The sequence below is a fragment of the Choloepus didactylus genome, chromosome 14 (genome assembly GCF_015220235.1).
Source record: "Choloepus didactylus isolate mChoDid1 chromosome 14, mChoDid1.pri, whole genome shotgun sequence".
Lineage (NCBI taxonomy): Eukaryota > Metazoa > Chordata > Mammalia > Pilosa > Megalonychidae > Choloepus > Choloepus didactylus.
In genome coordinates, this window is record NC_051320.1 from 85,536,590 (window position 1) to 85,557,631 (window position 21,042).

Consider the following 21,042-nt stretch of genomic DNA (forward strand, 5'->3'; position numbering starts at 1 on the left):
AGTACATATTTGAGGACTCAATAAATGACAACTTTATTATTATTACTCTCACTAGTTAGCTGTTAAGTGGTAAACTCTGTGCCCAACAAGGATCAAAGACTGAGCAAAGAAAAACCACCCTTGTACACCAGGCCATAAAAACAAAATAATTTCACAAAGAATGTATCTTTTCCATGAAGTGTAGAAAAACTGGGAGAAGTGCTTAGAAATTCAGAGACATTATTTACACTCACTTTGTCATCCAGATCATCGTCGCTTTCATCCATCTCCTCCTGTCGAAGATTCCACTCGTATTCAACGTGAACGTGTGGATTGAACTTGCCAGATTTCGCCTGGGAAAGCTGAAAGCAAAAGTAAGTGCAGGCAAAATTCATTCAAACACCAAAACACTGAGCAATTCCACCTCATTCCTGGTTTCAAATTAATCATCGGTAGCTGTACGGCAGGTGACACGCTGGTTACACGAGTTAGACTGCCACAGGACTGGCTTAAGAGGAATTATAAAGAATTACAGGCAGAAAAACCTTCTTAATATTATTAAAGTGAGTTTAAAAATTGTGTATTTCTGACTGGAAGGCAATATCAGATGAGAGGAGTACAAGAGGTAGGTCTTTAAAGTCAGACAGTCCTAGTTCAATAGTGGCTTCTTTTCTTATTCATAAAATGGGGGCAGGAATAACTATTTCAAAAAATTGTTATCGGAAGTAAAAAGTAAAACTGCTAAGCCTGAAACTTAGCACCTAACAGAAACTCAAGGGAGTGTCACCTCTTTTCTATCTCATCCCTTTCTGTGCTTAAGAGAATCATGCTCAGCTAAGACCCAGAGATGGAAGCAAGAACTAGTTGGGTCAAAAATGGTGAGTGTGTGCAGAAGGATGGGGAGGAGGGTAGTAGCAGTGTGTATACCATTTTGAAAATTATTACATTCTGAACTTTACTGGCCTAATTTTTGAAAATGACTCCCCACATAATTCTTTTTTATTGTTAAATTCAAGAGAAAGGCTAATGGTCCGGCAAATAAAAAGTATGACATCAGTCCACTAGCCGATCTGGTAATAATACCTCTCAAAATGCCTTTCAGCTCCTATGTCATAACTGCACTCAAATGACATGTGGATGACAAATTTACCGTTTTTTGAATGTAGCTTTAGTGCCTGTCTGAATTTCTTTAGCCAATGTTCAAAAACCTGAATATGCTTCTTTTATCTCTAATACCAGAATGCAATTTAAAAGGCATATGGTGTATCAGTAAGTATACTTCCATATTTGCTTACCAGATCTTCACACTGGGTAGCTTTCAGCCTCTTTGCTATGTCTAGGGCAGTTTCTCCAGCCTGGTTGACTGAAATGGGGAAAAATAAACTTCTATAAGTTAATTATTTAGGACACATCTTGAAAAAGTAAGGACAATTATCAAATTACAATGCATCACAGAAGTCTCAGTTTTAGCCAACCAAAGGCTCTTATGGTTATTAAGAGACATCTGGCCAAAATCTTACCGATATCCACAGTGGGCTTGCTCCTGAGAAGCAGCTTCAAACACTCAGGTTTACCATACATACTACAGTAGTGTAGAACCGTATTTCCCAAGGCAGTCTGCTTATCCAGGTTGCCACTAAAAAATTAAGATATGATTAGGAAAAAATTACTTACTCTATCACTAAGAGCTACAGATTAAGCACATATTTCTGTGTTACTAAAAGAGTCAAATTTGAGACCTACTTAATATAAACAGGGTAAATTATGTTTCTAACTTTACACCTAAATTTATACACAACTTGATAACAGCCAGCACTTATAAAGTACTTACTATGGGAAGATACTGTCTCTTAGATTTTACATGTATTAGCTCATTTAATCTTTACAACGATCCTATGAAGTAGTTACTATTTTAACCTCTATTTTACAGGTGCAAAAACTGAAGCACAGAGAGATTAAGATTCTTGCTTTCAAGATTGTCAAGCTGGGGGATGATGGAGCAGGGATTTGAAACCTGGGCAGACTGTCTCTGGAGCCAATGCACTGAACCATTACACTGTATCACCTCTATGAAGAGGCCTGGACATTCATATAACACAGCTTATGCGCTTATGTCCTTGCACCGTATCTGCAAACGTACTTGATGTGTACTTGATGCCTTCCTTTACACTCACGGCAGATACTAACATTTGCTACTGTGATAGACATTTGCAAAAGAAAGAAAGGAAGTTGACGGGTGTGTTACTGAGCAATCAAATGGATTTCAGGGATCTTGCATCTGCTCAACAGATGGAAATCTATCATGGCTTATTTAAGCAGGACACAAAGAGTAAAAATCATATATAACATTTAGGGAATTGAAACAGTCTCATCAGGAAGGATCTTATGGGATTATTCAGTGGATCCTAAGCACCCAGGATGACAGATCCATTAAAACAAAGACGACAGAGGCTTCTGTGCCTAGGATCTTATGTATCAAGGAGGAGCACACATGATGGGAAAACAAGTCCTTTAGAGTTTGATTAGACTATGAAGTAAAGTAAGAATGTTTCAATTTTCTAACTTTTAGAGAAATGGGTTGTTCATGTTTCTGTCTACGAGCCATGAGCTCTGTTTGCCGTGTTCTAAAGAGACACAGAATTCTGGTGTTCATATCACAGCAGTCGTTGATGGCATTTCCTAACCTTTCTATATAGCTAACTTTTTACCCTTCAGAAAATGAAAGTTAAAAATGCACTTTCTAGAGTATTATAACTTCCAAATTCTGGGCCACTTCGCAAGGTAATTAATAGAACTTTACATTAATGATATCCATCGATATGATTTTAAGGGTTTTATCATGTTACTCTGACATTTTATCATTTTTAAATTGTGACTTTTTCTATGCTTTTCTTTGCCTTACTAACCAAAATACCAACCTTTGCATTTCAAAAGTGAGTACTCTTTCATCACCACCATCATAATTATTACAAATTAAGCATTTTTAGAAGGATTTTTAAATTTTTAGAACACTCTCTTCATTGTAGTTCTATAATGTCTAGTTAGAAGACATATATATATATGTATAAATGGCTTCACACCCTGAAAATCTTTTGTTGTAAGTCTGAATAGGTTTCCCTTGTATATCTGAAAGTCTTTAATGCAGGAAATATACATAGCATTTTCTTTTCTCAGATGAGATATGAAAACAGATCATCTTGCTTTAGGCAAATGTAATACACAGAGAAGAAAAAAGCCAATGTGCCTAAATATTAACAGTGGCTACCTCTGGGTGAGGAAGCAGGTGATTTTTTTAACCTGGCTCTTAATACTTCTAACTGGTTTCTAGAATTTCTATGAACTTTGATAATTAAGGAAAATAAACTATGCAAAAATGTAATAAGTCATCTTATTAAGAGTTTTTATCATGGAATGCTTTTTAAGTACCATCCTTAGAATATTTAATATATGTTTCTCCAACAATATTAAAATACTTGTAAAAAAATAAGATACTCTTGATTTTAAGTCTCAGCGTTACTTTCTCTAATTTTCTTTCAAAATGGAGTAAATGAACTCCGCTCAGCAACTCCTAGGGAAGGCCATTTCATTTTTCAGGCAATTCTAATACATACCAATGACTTTTTCCTAGTTTTGAATTTAAAGCTGCCTTTCTGCAACTTTTACCCCTTAGTCACCCTTTTTCTGCATTTGGGTGCTCCATGAAGACATAGTGTCTTTCTTAAAATATCTGAAAATATTTTAGGTGACCTCTGTAAGTTTCTTCTTTTCTAGAGTAAACACCCTTTCCAAACTTTCTTTGCTTGATATTACACTATTAGTATACCCTAAGTTTGAATTAGCTACTGAACCAGCCACACACACGGCTGTCTTATATTGAACTTATGCAACAATGAAAATCCATAGACCTGTTTGACCTGTGCTGTTAAGGCTTCTCTCTCTCAATGTCTCTTCTTAATGCAGCAGGTTTTAGACAAAAAGACAGGATTTTACCTTTATCTAGGCCAGAGATTGATAAATTATGGCCCCCATGGCCTGCTGCCTATTTCTGTGGTTTTACTAGAGCACATAGTCATGCTCATTCATTTACATATTGCCTGTGGCTGCTTTCACATTATAGTGGCAAAGGTGACCAGTTGCAACAGGGACCACATGGTCTACAACCCTAAAGGATTTACCATCTGGCTCTTTACAGAAAAAACTGCCATTCCTGATCTAGGCCACTGATAGACTGGTTTGTGTTAACCTACAGGGCACATTCTGGCAACTCAACAGAGAAAACAAAAACAATACCAGTTTTGCACAAGGAAGTCGACCAAATGGAGAGATGTCTGGTCTGCAGTTCGGACTGCAAGATGAAGGGCTGTCTCCCCTAGCTCCTAAAAAAGAAAAGGACAAATATAAATAGGGTAACCATATGCCCTAGTTTGCTTACAGAAGTTTTGTTTATATTAGTTGCCCCTAAGTAATTTTTAATAGCACCCTATTTTCATTCTCAAATTGCCCTAATTTAGACATGGTCACCAACGTAGGAGATTCTCATTATAAGGTATTGCCAATAAAAGGAGTAAGCTTTTACCTTGATTTTCCATGTAACATTTTATCCTTCGATTTCAGTGAAGTCTTACCTGTCCAGGTTCCAGCAGTGGTTCCATTAGCTCTACCCCCTCTGCATAGACTTGAATTAGTGCAAGTAAATCCCTGGATCTGATGGCTTCAAGCAATTCATTCAGTTTAGCCGATGAAGATGAACAGCTCTTCCTTGAAAACTTATGATCTACATACTTCGCAGTGATATATTCTTTCCGTGCAGTCCTGGAACAAAATAAAATGAAATGAACAAAGAGTTTTTATTTTCTGGGAGCTAAAAAAGGTTTACATTTTTCTGAAAAATATTTCTCTTTGAAGAGCTATTCCAATTAAGATACACTTCTTTTCAATATTCAAACAACTTACTCCAATAGACCAATGAGGAAACTGGTATGTACTTATTGATATATACAGGTAATACATAGTTAAGAAATTACGGACACAGAGATAATAGATTGCTTTTCTATCTTGAGCAATAGCACAAAAAATTCACTATTTACTCCTACTTAAAACTCAGATACATATAAGTATATAAAGAAATTTAAGAATTTAAAAAGTTAAAAAAATCTCTAAAAGATGTATTAAAAATTTGCAGAGGTTTTTGGAAAGTATTTTAGTCATCAGATACAACTCCCTATTTTAGAGGGGAGGAAACTGAGCTTCAGAAATGTTGCCATTCAAGCAGCGCCCACAGGCTAAGCACTGAGCTCCAGAAGGATGAAGATGAGCCATCTTTCCCTGCGGAGGTTTCAGCCTGGGAGCCCGAGACCACAGGGGACAACGTGCCCGGAGTCTGAATGGGCGTGGTGTACCTCCCCTCTAGAGGCGGCACTCCTCTTCAAGCACCAGCCTCTCCTCCACTCCCAGGTCAAGTGGTTTTGGTGGGACCGAGACCACCTCCCAGCAGCAGGGGTGAGTACATAAGCCAACTGGCCAGGGATTCCTCTGCTACCTTTGGGGAAAGACCGAAATGTAAGTTGGCTCAGAGTGAACTAGAGACAAAAGTCAGAGACAGACAGGTTTGAAATCCTGTATCCAGCTATCATGGAATTCACACTGTGAATTTCCCAATGATGTGAGCCAATTAATAAAGACAATAAATGGACTTCTGATTCAAATCCTAGTTCTTCAGTGAGACTTTGGGTAAACAACTTAATTTTCACGAGTCTCAGTTTTTTCATCTGAAAATGGGGATAAGAACTCATTGATATATGCTCAATTAAAGAATGCACAGCACCTAGTAGGTGCTCTCTTCCTTCAGAGGGCTCTAACTTGAGAGTGAGGAAACATCTTGCTCAGAAACAGACACTCCATCTGTGATAGCTGCTGCTGTTTCCTACATCTTACAGCCAGGTAACACTGTTTAAAATGGTGCAGATGCCTTTCTCTTTCGTTCTCGGTTGACAATAAAAGATAGTGGCACACAGCCCTTAGTCTTTTTCCAACCTACTGACTGGATGCAGTAACTTGGTGATTCTGCTAAGTAACCAAGATCTGACATTCACGGATGGCCTTTACATTCAGGCCAAGTCCTTTTAGGATGGCCACTGTCATCTGAGTTGGAAACTTTTTCAGATAGTTGAAAGAGTGGCCTACCCCTGGCTTCTGAGTCTCCTACTGCTTGTGAATTATATAAATTTTGAGAGGCAAATATTATTGGGTGATGCATGGAGAACCAGACTTAAGGATTAAAAGTCTGATTCAAGCCTGATACCATTGCGATCTATGTCATCCTGGGCAAATCAAGTTCTCTTTATGCTCCACCTTCCTCATTCATAAAATGCTAGCAATCATACCTGCCTTATACACTACCTTCTAGGGAAGAAAGAGCGTAGTTACATAAGGATCAAAGAATGAGGCGTGGGTTAGAGGTTCATTTGGAAGCTTCCTTTTTACTGCTATCCAAGGGTAGAACTGGGATCAATGGTGGAAAGTTACAGAGGCAAACTGTAGACAAGCAAAGTAACAGCAAGGTCTGCAGGTGGCTTTCTTTTGCTGGAGGTATCACACAGAGGTCGTACAACAATTCGGCAGAAATGCTGCAGAGCGTACTCAAGTATCACATGGAGTGATGCCTGGGTCACCTTGCAGATGACCTTAAACCTCAGGTCTCCAATTCTGTCGCTCTCACTGGGCAGGATGTGTTCAATTCTTTCTGGGTACTCAGCTCACAGTCCTCTGTCAATTAGAGGCTTTATGACATGGTACAACAGAGAGGGTGGAAAATGGGCTTGACTGGAAGTCTGCACACCAGAATTCTAGTCCTCTGGCTGATAAGGACCCTCCATGTCCCACCAAACCTGTTCCTCCCCATCTACCCTGTTTCAGTTAAAAGTACTAGCCATTTACCTAGATGCTTAAGTAAAAAACCTTGGGGTCATCCTTGACAAGTTCCTTAAACATCCCATATTTAAACTCAGCAAATCCTGTTGGCTCTCCTTTCAAAATACATTGACAATTCAACTACTGCTACACCTTAGTCCAAGTTACCTCCATATCTCAGTAGACCTGGTGTTAATGGCCTCTCTCCAGTCTGTTTCCACCTGTCCCTCATACAGTCTGTCCTCCACACATCAGCTATAACAGAGGTTCTCAACCTCAGTCCCAATGACATTTTGGACTGGGTCATTCTCTGTTGTGGGTGGTGGTCCTATGCATTATAGAATTTCTAGTGCATCCCGGGCTTCTATTTACTAGAAGCCAGTAGCACCTCCCCAAGTTGTGACAACATGTCTCTATACTTTGCCAAACGTTATCTGGGAGCCAAAATCACCCCTGGTCAAGAACCACTGAATTAGAATGATCCATTTAAGGCAGAACTCAGATCATGTCATTTCCCTTGTTTAAAACTTTCCAATCATACTTGCGATAAACATTTCATAAGCTACAATTGCCTGCATGACCTGGCCCTGGTCTCCATTTCACAGTTATCTTCTACCACTCCCCCTCCCCGGCTCAGCCCTCTTTAGCCACTCCTGCTTGCCTGGTATTCCTTGAATATGCCAAGCGTGCCCTGCCTCAGGGCATCTAGACCTCTTGTTCCACCTGCCCGGTGGACTCTTCCTGGTGTCTGTTCCTCTGAATCCTCTAGCTCTACACCTAAATGCCACACATCCTCAGAGATGGACCCTGACCACACGAGCTAACTACAATGCCCTCGGTTCCCTTTACACTTTAACCCCTTATCCTACTTTCTTCATAACACCTATTAGTATGTGAAATTCCATTATTTATTTTTTTATTCTGTCTTTTCCTTTTCCCAATTAGAACGTAAACAGGGCAGGAACTCTTGTCTTGTTCACTGCTGTATCTTTAGCACCTAAAGGAATGCCTGGATCATAGAGGGTGCTTAATAAGTATTTGCTGAATGAATAAATGAGTGATTGAACTGCGTGTTACAGGAGATTCACTTTATTCTCCTTCAGGTCACTGGCCAAATGAGAGAACAGTACTAATAATTAATAATAATAGTAGTAGTAAACACTTACAGAGCATGTATTAAATGCCAAGTGCTGCTCTTCGCACTTTTAATTCATTAACTCCTTTAATGCTCGCCACAACCCTAGGAGGTGGATATATTTTTCAGATGTATGAACTGAGGCACAAACTGATGAAGTCACTTGCCCAAGATCACAGAGTTAGGAAGTGGCAGAGACGGGATCTGAACTCCAGCAGTCTGGCTCCAGGGTCTTTGCCCTTAACCATTCTACATGGGAGATTCTGGAAACTAATAACCATTTTGAAGTGGAAGGCCTTACAGAGACCAAAAACTGCATGAGGCCACAGAGCAAATCCATGCTACGATGACATGTATCCTAAAGCAATGCCTTAGAGGTCTAGGTCATGTAGACATTTAAAAAATGTCTTATTTCTCAGCTAAATTTGTGTTCATCAGTGTGAAAAAGGCATCAGTTTCTTGAATCTGTGTCCCCTCAGATTATACATGTCCCCTATATCCTGAGTTTTTCTGCTGTGACACTTATCACAAATATGATTAAGTCATTAATGGGCTAAGTTTTTGGTTAATGCTTACCTTACCCTCTGGACTCTAGGTATCATGAGGACAGGGTTTACATCTAGTTGGTGTTTTGCTGTTTCCCCAGCATCTAACACAGTTTGAGGCATGGAGTAAGCACTTAGTAAGTATTTGTTGAATTGAACTCAAGTAAAGACAATTTCCAAGTAGCCTTCTGGGAGATTTAATTTCATGATTTCAGATTAAAAAAAAAACTTTTTCACTGAATGTGCCCCATACTTTCAGTGCTTTGCAAATTTGGGATAGCAAAACTAAATTTAGGTTGGCATCTACTTCCCAGCTTTCCTCCTTCACAAAGCCTCCTCAACTCACTCAAGTTTGAATTAGTCTCTTTCCTCCTATTCATTCAAAGTACTTAAAACATTTTAAAATGTAAGTTCAATTAAATTTTTTTCAAGAGTTTAATAGATTCTTATGACTCAAAACTAAGATTGATATAAAAAAAGTTTTTATTGAGAAGTTTCATTTACACCCCCATCCCAGAGTAAGCCCTTTTATCAGTTTCCTGTGTATTTTCCCATGGTTTCTTCAAGCAAACACAAATTCAAATAAATCTATATATGTTTATGTATTCTTCACTATCCAAATGTATTTCGTTTCTGAGTCCAGACAGTAAATGGTGAGAGTTCAAAAGTGAGGATTTATCAGCAAATTTACCCAAAATAAAGTTCCTAAGTTCAGACAGGGAGTCTGGATAGAGAAGGATTCCCCTCAACCCTTCCTTACCCGGTAACCAAAGGTAGTGTATACTCTCTGTATGGCGTTCTCACCTTACTTCTTTTACTTAACGGTATACTCTGGAGATCATCCCAAATCAGAATGCAGAAAGTTTCCTTATTCTTTTTAACATCTGCATCATATTCCACTGTGTGCCTATTACCCTAGAATATTTATCAGATGTCTACAGATGAATACTTGCTGTGTTCCTAATTTTTTTCTATTACAGAACAGGAATAAATTCCCAGAAGTATGATTCCTCAAAGGGTAAATACACTTATAATTTTGACAGATATGCCCTTCAAAGATAGCGTAATATTTTGTGTTCCCACCAGCAACATATGAGAAGGTCTATTTTCCCAGTCTCCCAAGTGGGTAAAATTTGGGTTCTTGCCAATTGCCAATCTAGTAGTAATCCCCCATCACCTTTGTACATCTCTGATTTATAACAACATTCCATGACTTAGAAATAATTATCCTCATGAAGCTCTGTCCTTCACAGAGCAGGTGCTTGGCTGCAACTATGTGGGAGAAGGTGATGGTGAAAATCATCTGTGTGATCCAGAAATACAGTTCAAAATACTTTTCTTGGCTTTGCTTTTTCCTGATGATGGGGTTTCCTCTAGGGAATGAAAATACTATAACCACTAAGAGTTTTTTTGAGGAGGATAGAAAAGTAACTAGAGAATGGCAGAAAATTCAATATACCAGAAGTACTTACATATCACTTGAAGGGGTGGGTTTTGGTGAGGGGCTGGGCAAATTTGCTTCCATAATATCATTAAAACTATTGTTTCCTACATTCTTGGCCAGCTGTAACATAAACAAAATACAATATGGCAAATGCTTTACTATTAGTTCCAAAGTTTCCCATTATTTGCTTTTGAGATTTCTGAATATGTGTTTTCTCTCATTTGACTCAGACTACAAACCATCCATCCAACTGGTCAACAAACATTTACTGAGCCCCTACTATGTGCCAGGCACTGAACTTTTAAGTGCTGGAAATATGGAGATGGGTAAACCATGTTCCCTTCCCACTAGTGCTTGCAGACTTTCAGCAAATAATTCTTTTTAATGTGATAAATGCTACAATAAAATAGAATGTGGCTGGTCCTACACACACACACACAATCTGGATTTCACTATGTGAGATTAAAAGATCAGACAGAAAAGATTCCATCTGTGAATACAGGTTAAATGCTAAATGAACAGCAACAGTTTTTTCAACCACCATCATGTCTTATTTTTACATTTAACAGATTTACTTTCAGTGGAACAGAATAGATGACTACATCACACTTGGGTTACAAATAAACTGCTGCATGCAATTAATGAAGGACTCATGAATAAGTGTTTACAATCCTTTTCCATGCTATAAAGTGCAGCAATACAACTCCACACATTCTTTTTTCCTTACTACCTACCTAAATAACTTATGGGCTAAGGAGTGACCAGTTTTATGACAACAGTCAACAGGGCATTCCCAATACATGTGCATTTTTAGAAACTTGGAACCACTAAAAATAAACAGAGTCTGAAAAAACTCCTTAGTTATTATTTTAAATAATATAAGCCACTAGGTAAAGTCAACATGTGAGTTCAGTCCCTAACTCCTTTTACTGCTATTATAATCAATCATGTAAAAACTAATTCCTAAAGAAAAAAGCAGCTTCAAAAGGCCCATCCCAGAAGAAGAGACACAGTTAAGTTGAGCTAAATTTCTGACTTTCTAATGATAGAAACTTATGATTCACCATTTCTTCAAATAGGAAATGGAAATAGTCAGTATTACATATCACAAAAATTACATTTTAAATATCTAAGCAAATTCCTTAAATTCAGAAGTTAGAATTCTTTGCATTCAGCAGAGAAACAAAAGCAATATATTAAATATATTCATAACAATAAACTTAAAAGCCTTTTACTTCAAAATGCAGGTAACTACTTACCAAGAGTTCAGAAGTTCCTAGTTTGTCTAGTTCCAAAGACTGAATGCGAGAAATATGAACCCCCATTTCCCTATGGATGCCGGAACATTCTATACACGTCAAAATACCCAAGTTGGTTGAAAGCCAGGTGGGTTCTGTGGAAAGGATTTTAAAGTCATTGAAACAAACAAGATACCTAATTTTAGTGTGCCAACTACAGAAGAAGCCAATACAATAGCAATAAAACTTAAGAATTATGAGGGAAAGATTTAAATAGAAGAAACGGATGCTCATGCTTTAGCCTAAGGGACAAACCATAAAAATTAAAACTTTGTGACTGAGCAAAAATTGTAGTAAGACAAATTAAAAGAAATTTTCCTTCAATACTGAATTGAAAACAAATTAAGTGCTTTATTCTGTGAAAACGTGAGAGAGACTTTTTATACGAGGTCCTGTGAAATGTACTAAGGCCTCGTGAGAGCAGTCTTCTCTCACTATCACTACCACCTCTGACAGAGATGGGCTGAAGGCCTCTTCTGCACTGCTCAGGAGGGACTGGGCTCTACAGTGATCATTAACCTCTGAGTTGCAATTCACAGTAAACCATCATTCTTGATTATGGTTTCTCCATAAAGCACCTCTTGGCAATAAGACAGTTGTAAATTGTGAATACCAGATGTTTCAGAGAGCTAAGGCTTTTTTTTTTTACAACCCCAAAGGGCTCTAGAACAATGGGAACAATTATTTCTATGTAATCAAAATCTTCAGGGTTCTCTCTCTATGTCAAGCTTCCTTTTGACTGATCAATACTTGAGTATTTACTACTGCCTTGCCTTAGGCTCCGACTGTGAATCACCATCACACATGAATATGAAAACAGTAGAAAACCTGAGACTTGTCTGTGAGGCACTTACGACATCGTGTGCAGTGAAGTCCCACTTCACAAGTAAAACAGTAAGAAAGTAATCCATAATGCTCAGGAAAAGTAGGTTAGCTGTGCAAACTTAGCCAAGTCACTAAACCTGAGTCCCAGTTTTCCCATTTGTAACACAGGGATATTAGTAACTGGCTTACATAGCTTCTGTGAGGATTCAGTAAGATATAGATAAGCAAAACACCCAGCACAATACCTATTCCAGTGCAAGCTCTCAGTAAGTGTCAGCTATTTAGGCAATATAAAATGCTATCTGAAAAACAGAAGTTTAGGGGAAAGGAAAAGTAGCATGGGATAAAGGTTGGGGTGGGTTTCACTGAGCAGAAAGGAAAGTGACGTACGACCAGCCAATTTCATATATATCCTTTCATTAAGACCTCATAACAATTCAGTGAAGTTTACTAGCCCCTTTTTAGGAGGAGGAAACAAGATCAGAAGAGTAAAGGGACTCAGCATGAGGCCACCCAGCCTGTGGGTGGCAGACTTGAGTCAAATCGGAGGATGTTGGCCTCCAACCCCTCATCCCCCACCCTGCCCCATACTCTCTCCATAAAGCCACGGTACTTATTTAACAGGACCTTATAGAAATGGTTAACATTTAGGCAGGTGACCATTTAGGGAGAGAAAACAGGGAGACTGCCAGGTCAAGAGAGCAGCATGGGTAAAAGAAGTTCAGTACTGGGAACATGCATGGTGGGAACACATTTTGTGTGTATTTAAGTGTGTGCCTAAGGTTTTAAACAACTAACTCATATTATATTCATAGGAAGAGAAAGGAGGTTTAAGAAACCAGCTTGTGAGTGGGAACAAATACCTGACGAGCCACAATCGCAGCAGACATCATTGCCAGGGAGCCGCTGGACATCCTCGATAATGGCTTTTGTCAGATCTTCCAAGCTGTTCTCCCCTGTGCTCTGCTCTCCACGGAAGGCCATGGTGAGGGCCTCCTCTTTGCTATTTGTCAATACTGAGATCCATCTGTTGACAAAGTACAATGCAAGGAGGCCTCTATTAGCAGCATGGACACTGTTTTCCTCCCCCACCCAAAAAAAATCTATTTCATCAAGAATGTCCAAAGAGACAAAAAACAAAGCAATAAAGTGAGGAAAAATGAAATAAACTAAATCTGAAGGAGACAGGGTAAAGAATGGAAAGCTACACATAGAGAAAATGAGAGATGAGACAAATAGATGAGAAAGGTGAAAATCCATGTTAACTGAGGACTTGCACAAATACACAAGGGACTTGTATTTCCATCAGGACAGAATAAAAGAAATGTCAGCATGAGGAGGATTCAGGGAGGGACCAGTGTCCAAACTGTCACACTTGATACAAGGATGAGAAAGAAATGGTGAGAAGTGGACAGAAGGCAAGAAAGAGAGTCTAGCAGAAGGCATTTGCACCTTGAAGTCCATGTCACTAGGGGAAATTAGAAAGAGAAGATGAAGAGACATTACATTAGCATCCATGAAAATTGATGCTTATGAAAAGGTATATTAACACGGAAACGCAGACAAAATATGAAATGAAAAATGAAGGGTATTAAATTATATGTATATATATGTTTATTTATTTGCCTTTAAGAAACTTAAAATTTAATGGGCAAGCAACGCATGTGAAACATTTTAATAATGACAACAGAGGTGGCCAAACTAGCTCCTTCGGCTTGAGTGGCCTTGCCACCATTACTCCTCTCCTCATCACTGCTCGGTGAAGCACACCCTTCCACTCAAACACCAGCAAAATACCACAAAATCCTTGCTAGCCTCTTCATCACTGTAAAACCCCTATCTGCTTCTAATAAAGTGCAAAGAAGTAGCTCTTCTGACAATCCTACAGTGGGACTAATAATTACTTACACAGCTGACCATCTATTATTTGCGCAGCAATGTGCTAAATGCTTCCTGCTCATTGGACAGAGCGTTTCCTGAACTCAGGGCCCAGCTCTGCGAGAGAAAAATTGTCTGGTGAAGGGGCAGGTCAATGTTGGCTACTAAAATAGAACATTTTGATCTGCAAGATGGTAATATGCAGGCAAAGGCAATGTTATAAATTGCAGAGGCTGCCTCTCCACATCTACTTAAGTTAGAGAAAGAATTCCCTGACCCTGTGAGCCTATGTGAGGGAGAAACAGCACAAACTTTTTAGAAGAACTACATTAACAGAAATATTTTAAAAACTAGGGTAGTAAGCAACAGAGTCTGAAAAGTCAAGTGAAAGGAAGAAAGAAAATTCAAATCTAAAATAGTTGTGGGGGGAAAATGCACCTTTGTTGATTTGGTTTATTACAATCCAACATATCTTGCATCTTTCATCAATCTTTATATTTTCTTTGAGTTTCAGTTCTAATCAGCTGCTAGCCACTTTGCCCAATAAATATAAAAAGTGTGTTGATAATCACTTGAAAACACCTTTCAAATACTGCCCCTCTGAAATCCATTTTTCATTCATTTGCGTGTGCTTGTCTCCAGTGCAAGGGCTGGGCGTAACAGAAACTGTGGCTTCACAAAACTGGCCAGCTGCCTTTATCCCAGAGTTGCACAGGAAACGGTCTGGTTATGGATTCGGCACATCTTAGACCTAGAACTTCTTGGCAAGGAATGATGGGAAGATTGGACAATGATTCGTGATTTGGTATTCCCCATTATCATGCAAAGTTAAAAACAAATCTATGAATATTAATTAAAGCACAAGAACACATATTTCTCAAAAGATCTATATCCCAAACGATTCCAAAAACTAGAGTGGGAATTCACTACTATACTCTCCATTTATTGGCTTGCTTTATAGTAAATCAGCAATCACAAACGCTGGGACTTAAGTCTAGGTTGTATCTGACCCATATATGTATCCAGGGGCCTGAACAATTGTTTTCAAAATTAGCGAATATACGTAAGAGCTCAGATTTCTGACTTCTTTTGGACATTCTCACTGGACAACAACCAGGTGTTCATTAAAAGAGTCTGTTCCTTTTAGAGAAGACATGTGATTTTCACTTTGCCACAGTCCCACAACCTCTTAACTTTATTACATCAGGTACACTTCTCTCATTTAAATGATCTCCTTATCTCTGTTTGCATTTGAGTTTACAATTTTAGGTGTAGATTCTGACATGAAATTCACAAAATTCATGGTTTCTGAAAGTGGTAAACACCTTGAAAAGTAAATGACATGGTGTCTGTAAAATAGAGGCGACCAAGAAATACAGCACTAATTTGAAAATGAATAATTAAAAAAATAACATCTGGAATATTCTGGATCTTGGTTTGGCAAATCATGCGTGTTAATTCCATTGTCTGCTGCTCTGAATGGTTACATTGTACTTTATTTGCATGGTGAAATCATAATATCCTGGGCACGTTAAAATTATGTATACCATAAAACTGAGAGCCAATTTCCCTAAGCTGTTTCATTTAGAGGCTGGTATTTGATCTGTTAAGTTCTATAGCTTTCATCTATTCTGAATTGATCTGTGCTGAAGAACTTGCAGCTTTTATCCTACAAAGCAAGCTGCATTTTGCATTGTTTCCATTAGATGGTGCAGAAGATTTTTAAGGTACCAAGCAAACATGAGCATCGAGTTCTGCCTGTAATCAGCTATATGTAAACACCAGCAATTTCAGTTCCACTACGAGCACTTTTGTAACAGGAATCTAATTTAAAGTATTTCAAGAAAGGAGTTATTTTATAATTGAAGGATGTTTCCTTTCTTTTTTTTTTAATTGTGAACTTCAACATACACACACAACAGTGACAGCTTTCAAAGCATGACACCACAAGTTGCTAGAGAGCAAATTTCAAAGAATGTTATGGGTCACAGCTCCACAATTTCAGCCATCCCTATTAGTTTAAAACATAACATACATACAGAAAGGTGCCAACTCTCAAAGTAGAGCTCAACAAGCAGCCATCCAGGTAATTTCAAAAATTGCCATGGACTACAGTTCTACAGTCTCAGTCCCGTCCCTACTATGCAATAAAGGCATATACAGAAAGATGAAGACTGAAACTTCATAGAATTAAATATATATTTTTGGATGCTGGGGTTTTAAATGGCTAGAGGGAGGGAGATGACATGGTGGACCTGAAGCCTATAGCATCCTTTGGGATTTGCTCTATGGCTGCTCATTGAATTATGCCTTGAAGGTCTTTCTGTTTTAATACACTAAGAAGATAAGAAACCATTTCCCTTGTAATTGAACTGTGTTGTTCCTTGGTTTATAGCCTTATTCCTTACCAAATTGCAGAAAAATAGACCAACTATTGCAAAGAAAAAGGAAAAATGACATTTTTACATAACGAGGAGCAAGTCTCAAAGATGTATTAACCAGATATTCCCCAAAACTTTTCAGTTGTGTATATTTATCAGAGAGCTTATTGTGAACATATTTATATTCATTTTTGTCCAACTGCCCTCTGAATCTTCCCACTGCAATTTTATTTTCCTTTTGATAACTGTCGATAGCAAATGGTATTCAATACTTTGGACAAATCTGAATTTAGTTATATCTGAGTTCTTACATTATTTTAAATGCCAGTCATTATGAACTTTGCACATCTTCACTTTCATTTTTTTTTAGGTTTTCCTGGGGGTTCTGAAGGGCTATGGCATTTTTTTTTAGACTCTAGGGTAAAATGCCCCACATTAATGCCCTCAGAAATTAAAGGAATTCAACTGAGTTCTGCACTTGGTTTCAGTCCATGTGTGGAGAAAGAAGCTGAGACAAACATTGAGATGTTTGGTGACCTGGTTTGGATATCCTTAATTCTTCACTTCACATGAGCTGACAGACTTAGAAATATCCCACAAGACTCCGTGCACTGGCCAAAATGGAAGTACAATGTTTTTCAAAAACAGGAGTAAAGTTTGCTACCAGAATAGAGAGCTTGGCACCCTTGAAACAATTTAATATACAAATATTCTATATATATTATAGTATGATCCCTTGACACCAACCTACGCATAAAACCACCTAAACACTCAACTACAGGGGGATGATTAGTAAGGCATGAAATAACAATGAAGTAAAATATTTAGGCAGGCTTTAAAATTTACGTTTTCAAACAATTTTTGGATGACATTAGGGAAATGCTCACAATATGTTTATAAATAGGAAAAAAACATTATATGTCCCAAGTTTAAATGTATGTATATGTGTTATTATGTATTTCTGCTGGGGAAAAAAGGTTAGAATGGTTGTGTCTGAGGGAATTTCTGCAGGAAAAACTGAGAAAGGATGGATTGTCTGACTCTGTGCCTTTCTATAACTTTCCAAATCCATAATGAGCTTGTATTACTTTCATAAGTAAGTAAAAAAGTGCCAAATTAATTTCCTTAAAAAAGACAATGAACAAACATTTCCAAACCACCGTTTGTTCTCACCTACTGAGTGAATTCTAGATAACTAATGTTTACCTTCAACAGGTCAAAAGGCTCAGAACTGTGTCTCTAGTATTTTATTGATGCCTTATAGGATAAAATGGATATGAAACAAAGAACTATCCACAAAAGGTTTTGAATAAGCAATTGTAACAGCAATGAGAATTAAAAGCCAAACTACTACCTGGAGCTTGTGAATTTCAAGTTACATCTTTGACTCTAGGTGGCACTCAGCTTCAGTGTATTGTGAGAAATGTATCTACCACTGGACCTTGTGATACAGAAAACTCAACACTTCAAGACCAACCATCTAGAAATGGAGTGTATTTTAAAGTAAAGAGTACTTTTTCCATCAATTTAGTCTCACATTAGAAACTATTTTGAAAGAACGATTCAAGAAACTGAGGGGTTCAACACGTCTGAACACTGCTGCATTTTGATCAGTGTCAGTGATGTTACAGGATTTTCCCCTTTGACTGCAGTCTGTATTTTACTTTCTGACATTCTGGCTATCTAATGTTGACCAGTAATTACTATGCACCAAGTACTTTTAATTCCTGAAATGGAACCCTCCAGAGGACCCTAAGTTAGGGTTTGTAATACTTTATAGATGAGAAACCTGAACAGAGAGGTAGACTGACTTGCTCTAAGTCCTACCTCTAGGCTGGTGTCACAACTGGGATGAAAGGGTACTTCTGCTGTGCCCTTTTCAGGGGGTCCTTCCACTATATCACACTTGCTTTCTCACCCAAGAGCTCATGACAAACAAAGAAATGGTCTTTACAAGTCTGCCATGATAATTGGGAAGTACATACTTAGAGTACAGTTAATTTTCTGGAGAAAATAATTCAAATTTGGTGGAATGGCATGGCTACATTTCAAAAGGGTCAAGAATCAAGTGACTATTTTTGACCATTTTTTTAAACTTTTAAATTATCTTACAGTTATCAGCACACAAAAAGTCTAAAAAATAATATAACACATAATTCTATTTTAATATTTTAAGTCGCTCTGAGTTTACAAAATAGAAAGAAAATTGGCACTGTGCTAGGACCTTTCCACATTTTATCCCCCAAATCAAAATTCTGCAAGCAAGGTATAAAATCTCCATCTTTCTGATGAAAAGACTGAGGTCAGATGTTTTGCCTGTGGTCAAAAGGTCACTATCTGACAGAAGCAATATCTGGAGACTTTAAACATGCATCTGCTCTACTTTACCTGCCTCCTTCCTCAGTGAGAAGACTTCCTTCACTTAATTTCATGTTCACTTCCACAAGAGAAAGACCGACAATGTTGCAGTGAAATTGCATCTATGGAACTTAGAGGTAAACAAAGAACTGAGGCCCCAGTTTCCTGTGACGGTTTCCATTATCTCCTCCTACAGCACTCAAAGTGACACCTCACCATCGCCAACACCCAAAGAGAGTTCAAAGAGCAAAATGTGCAACAACTGCAGAATGGGCCAAGCAACCTTTTTACTGAAGAGTGTAAAGCCCTGGGGGCAGGAAACCAGCATCTCCCTAGTCAAAATGGGACTGAGCTACCAGTAAGTTATAAATAAGAGTAAAAATATTAAAGGCCTGGGTTTGAGATACAAAGGGAACAAAGAGAAACTGCATGTGTTCCTTGCCCCACACAAATCTCTACTTGCCTTCAACTTAGGGCTTTGAGGAAGACGAAAGGAGAGGAAAGTGTGAAATAAGAGAAAGGGAAGCAATATTCCAAGAGGACTTTGGAATCCTGTCTAGGTTCAAATGACAGCTTACCAGGACTGTGACCATGGGCATACTGCACCTCAATTTCCTCAACTGCAAACTAGGAATAATAGTCTCTACTCCCTAGGGTTGGGAGGATTAATCAGATGAGGCATAACGTATACTTAGCACATTAAGATCTCAATAAATATTACCTGTTTTTGTTATCTTGTCTCTCTGAATCTGTAGGTGGATGATCAACCCTCCCTGACGTCTCCCTTTCCCATGTGGTTTCCAGTCACCCTCCAGTCTACCACCTCTGTACCTGTAACACTGGTCACTTCCTTTCTATTTCTTCCTGTTGTTCCTGTGTGGTTCTGACCACCACAACCTCTTACCTGGGACACACTGTGTATTGTCTTCTCACACCTTCACAAACCAGCCAGGCTTACCTTCCTCCAGGAAGTCATTTCTAAGCAATACCCCCAAGAACCCAAGAGGGTGTGTGCTCCTTGTCTGCACTCCCAAAACACGCTGCCTCCTGTCCTTACACTCAGCACCTGTCTCTTCCAGGAAAGAGCAAGTTCTTTGAGGGCAGGGGTTCTAACTAATTTAACTTTATATTCTCAATGTTTTGCAAACTTCCTGGCAGATCATCAACACTCACTATGTATTCAGATGAGCGAATGGATAAACAGAACTTCTTTCTCCTCCCTTTCCTTTGTCTCTCATATTGTCTCTACCAGCTATTTTTCTTTCTTTCTTTCTTTTTTTGGTCTCAACTCTACATCCTTCTCTACATATTTCTTCTTCTCTACGTGATCCCTTATAATTTATTCCTTAAGACAGAGAGTAAACTTTTCCAAGGAAGGTGCTTAGAGAAAGAGAGTGAGAAAAGAGGTGAATTTAAGGCAAAAACAGTGTAAACAGAATTCTGCGGCTCTAAGAAAATAATTAATGATGGAAATGAACATTTACTGTGTGCTACTGATGGGACAGGCCTTTTGATAGTTCATGAAACTTGGACCACATTACCCCAAGACTTATTAGAGACAAGAAAAATGTGAACCCTACAAAAGGGTCTAATTGCCAGCTTTAATAAAAATGTCCCCCTCCCAAGCAGCTTAGAATATAGTATTCGCACACAGCCTTTCTCACTGCAGGAAGGAAGAGGGAACAAAGCGGGCCCTGGACCAGGGACAGTGTTCAAGAAAGGGGCTGGGGGGCTGCCTAAGGTCACATACCTGGTGGGTGAGTACCAGGATTCAAACCCAGGAGGGTGTGATACGGAACCTAGTTCTCCCCTCTACACCAAGGCCCCTTTAACTGAGCCATGTTCACCCCAGTGAAAGGTGCCTGCCAAGATGCTTCATTTCAGGACCAGGCTCTCTCAATAACAACAAAGTATTCAGATAGCCTGGCTCACACCTCTGGCCACCTAACATTGGGCAAGTCCCCCCTATGTGCAGGTGATGTGATTTCAAAGATGAGTAAGGCACAGTTCTTGCTTCTAGAGAAGATCTCGGTCTCTAGAGCAACACACATGTGCACCAGGGAATCACAGTACAGCATGAAGAAGGCTGCAGAGCAGAGGCTGCAGGAGCTGAGGAGAGCACTCCCCCGTCTTCCCAAGCAGGTGGGGCTTGAGCAGAATCCTGAGGGAGGCAGCAGAGTTTCCTGAGTGGACACAGCAAAGCACCCTGCGTAGGGCAATGTGTGAAGACCCAGAGGTGAAAAAGAAGCATGTGGAGCCACCAACAGTAATTCTCACTGACAAAAAGAAA

General features: G+C 38.8%; 1 protein-coding gene across 6 annotated transcripts in view; it reads right to left on the minus strand.

Annotated features, from left to right (window-relative positions):
• ASAP1 (ArfGAP with SH3 domain, ankyrin repeat and PH domain 1) overlaps positions 1 to 21,042 on the minus strand; it is a 377,838-nt gene that overhangs the window by 45,111 nt on the left and 311,685 nt on the right. For all 6 annotated transcript variants that reach the window (XM_037802373.1, XM_037802371.1, XM_037802368.1 and 3 more), the window contains 8 exons: positions 12,999 to 13,162; positions 11,272 to 11,405; positions 10,041 to 10,132; positions 4,605 to 4,791; positions 4,270 to 4,355; positions 1,500 to 1,615; positions 1,275 to 1,342; positions 234 to 341 (listed from right to left, as the gene is read on the minus strand). In XM_037802373.1, coding sequence (XP_037658301.1) covers positions 234 to 341; positions 1,275 to 1,342; positions 1,500 to 1,615; positions 4,270 to 4,355; positions 4,605 to 4,791; positions 10,041 to 10,132; positions 11,272 to 11,405; positions 12,999 to 13,162 — 955 coding nt within the window. The remainder of the gene's footprint in view (positions 1 to 233; positions 342 to 1,274; positions 1,343 to 1,499; positions 1,616 to 4,269; positions 4,356 to 4,604; positions 4,792 to 10,040; positions 10,133 to 11,271; positions 11,406 to 12,998; positions 13,163 to 21,042) is intronic.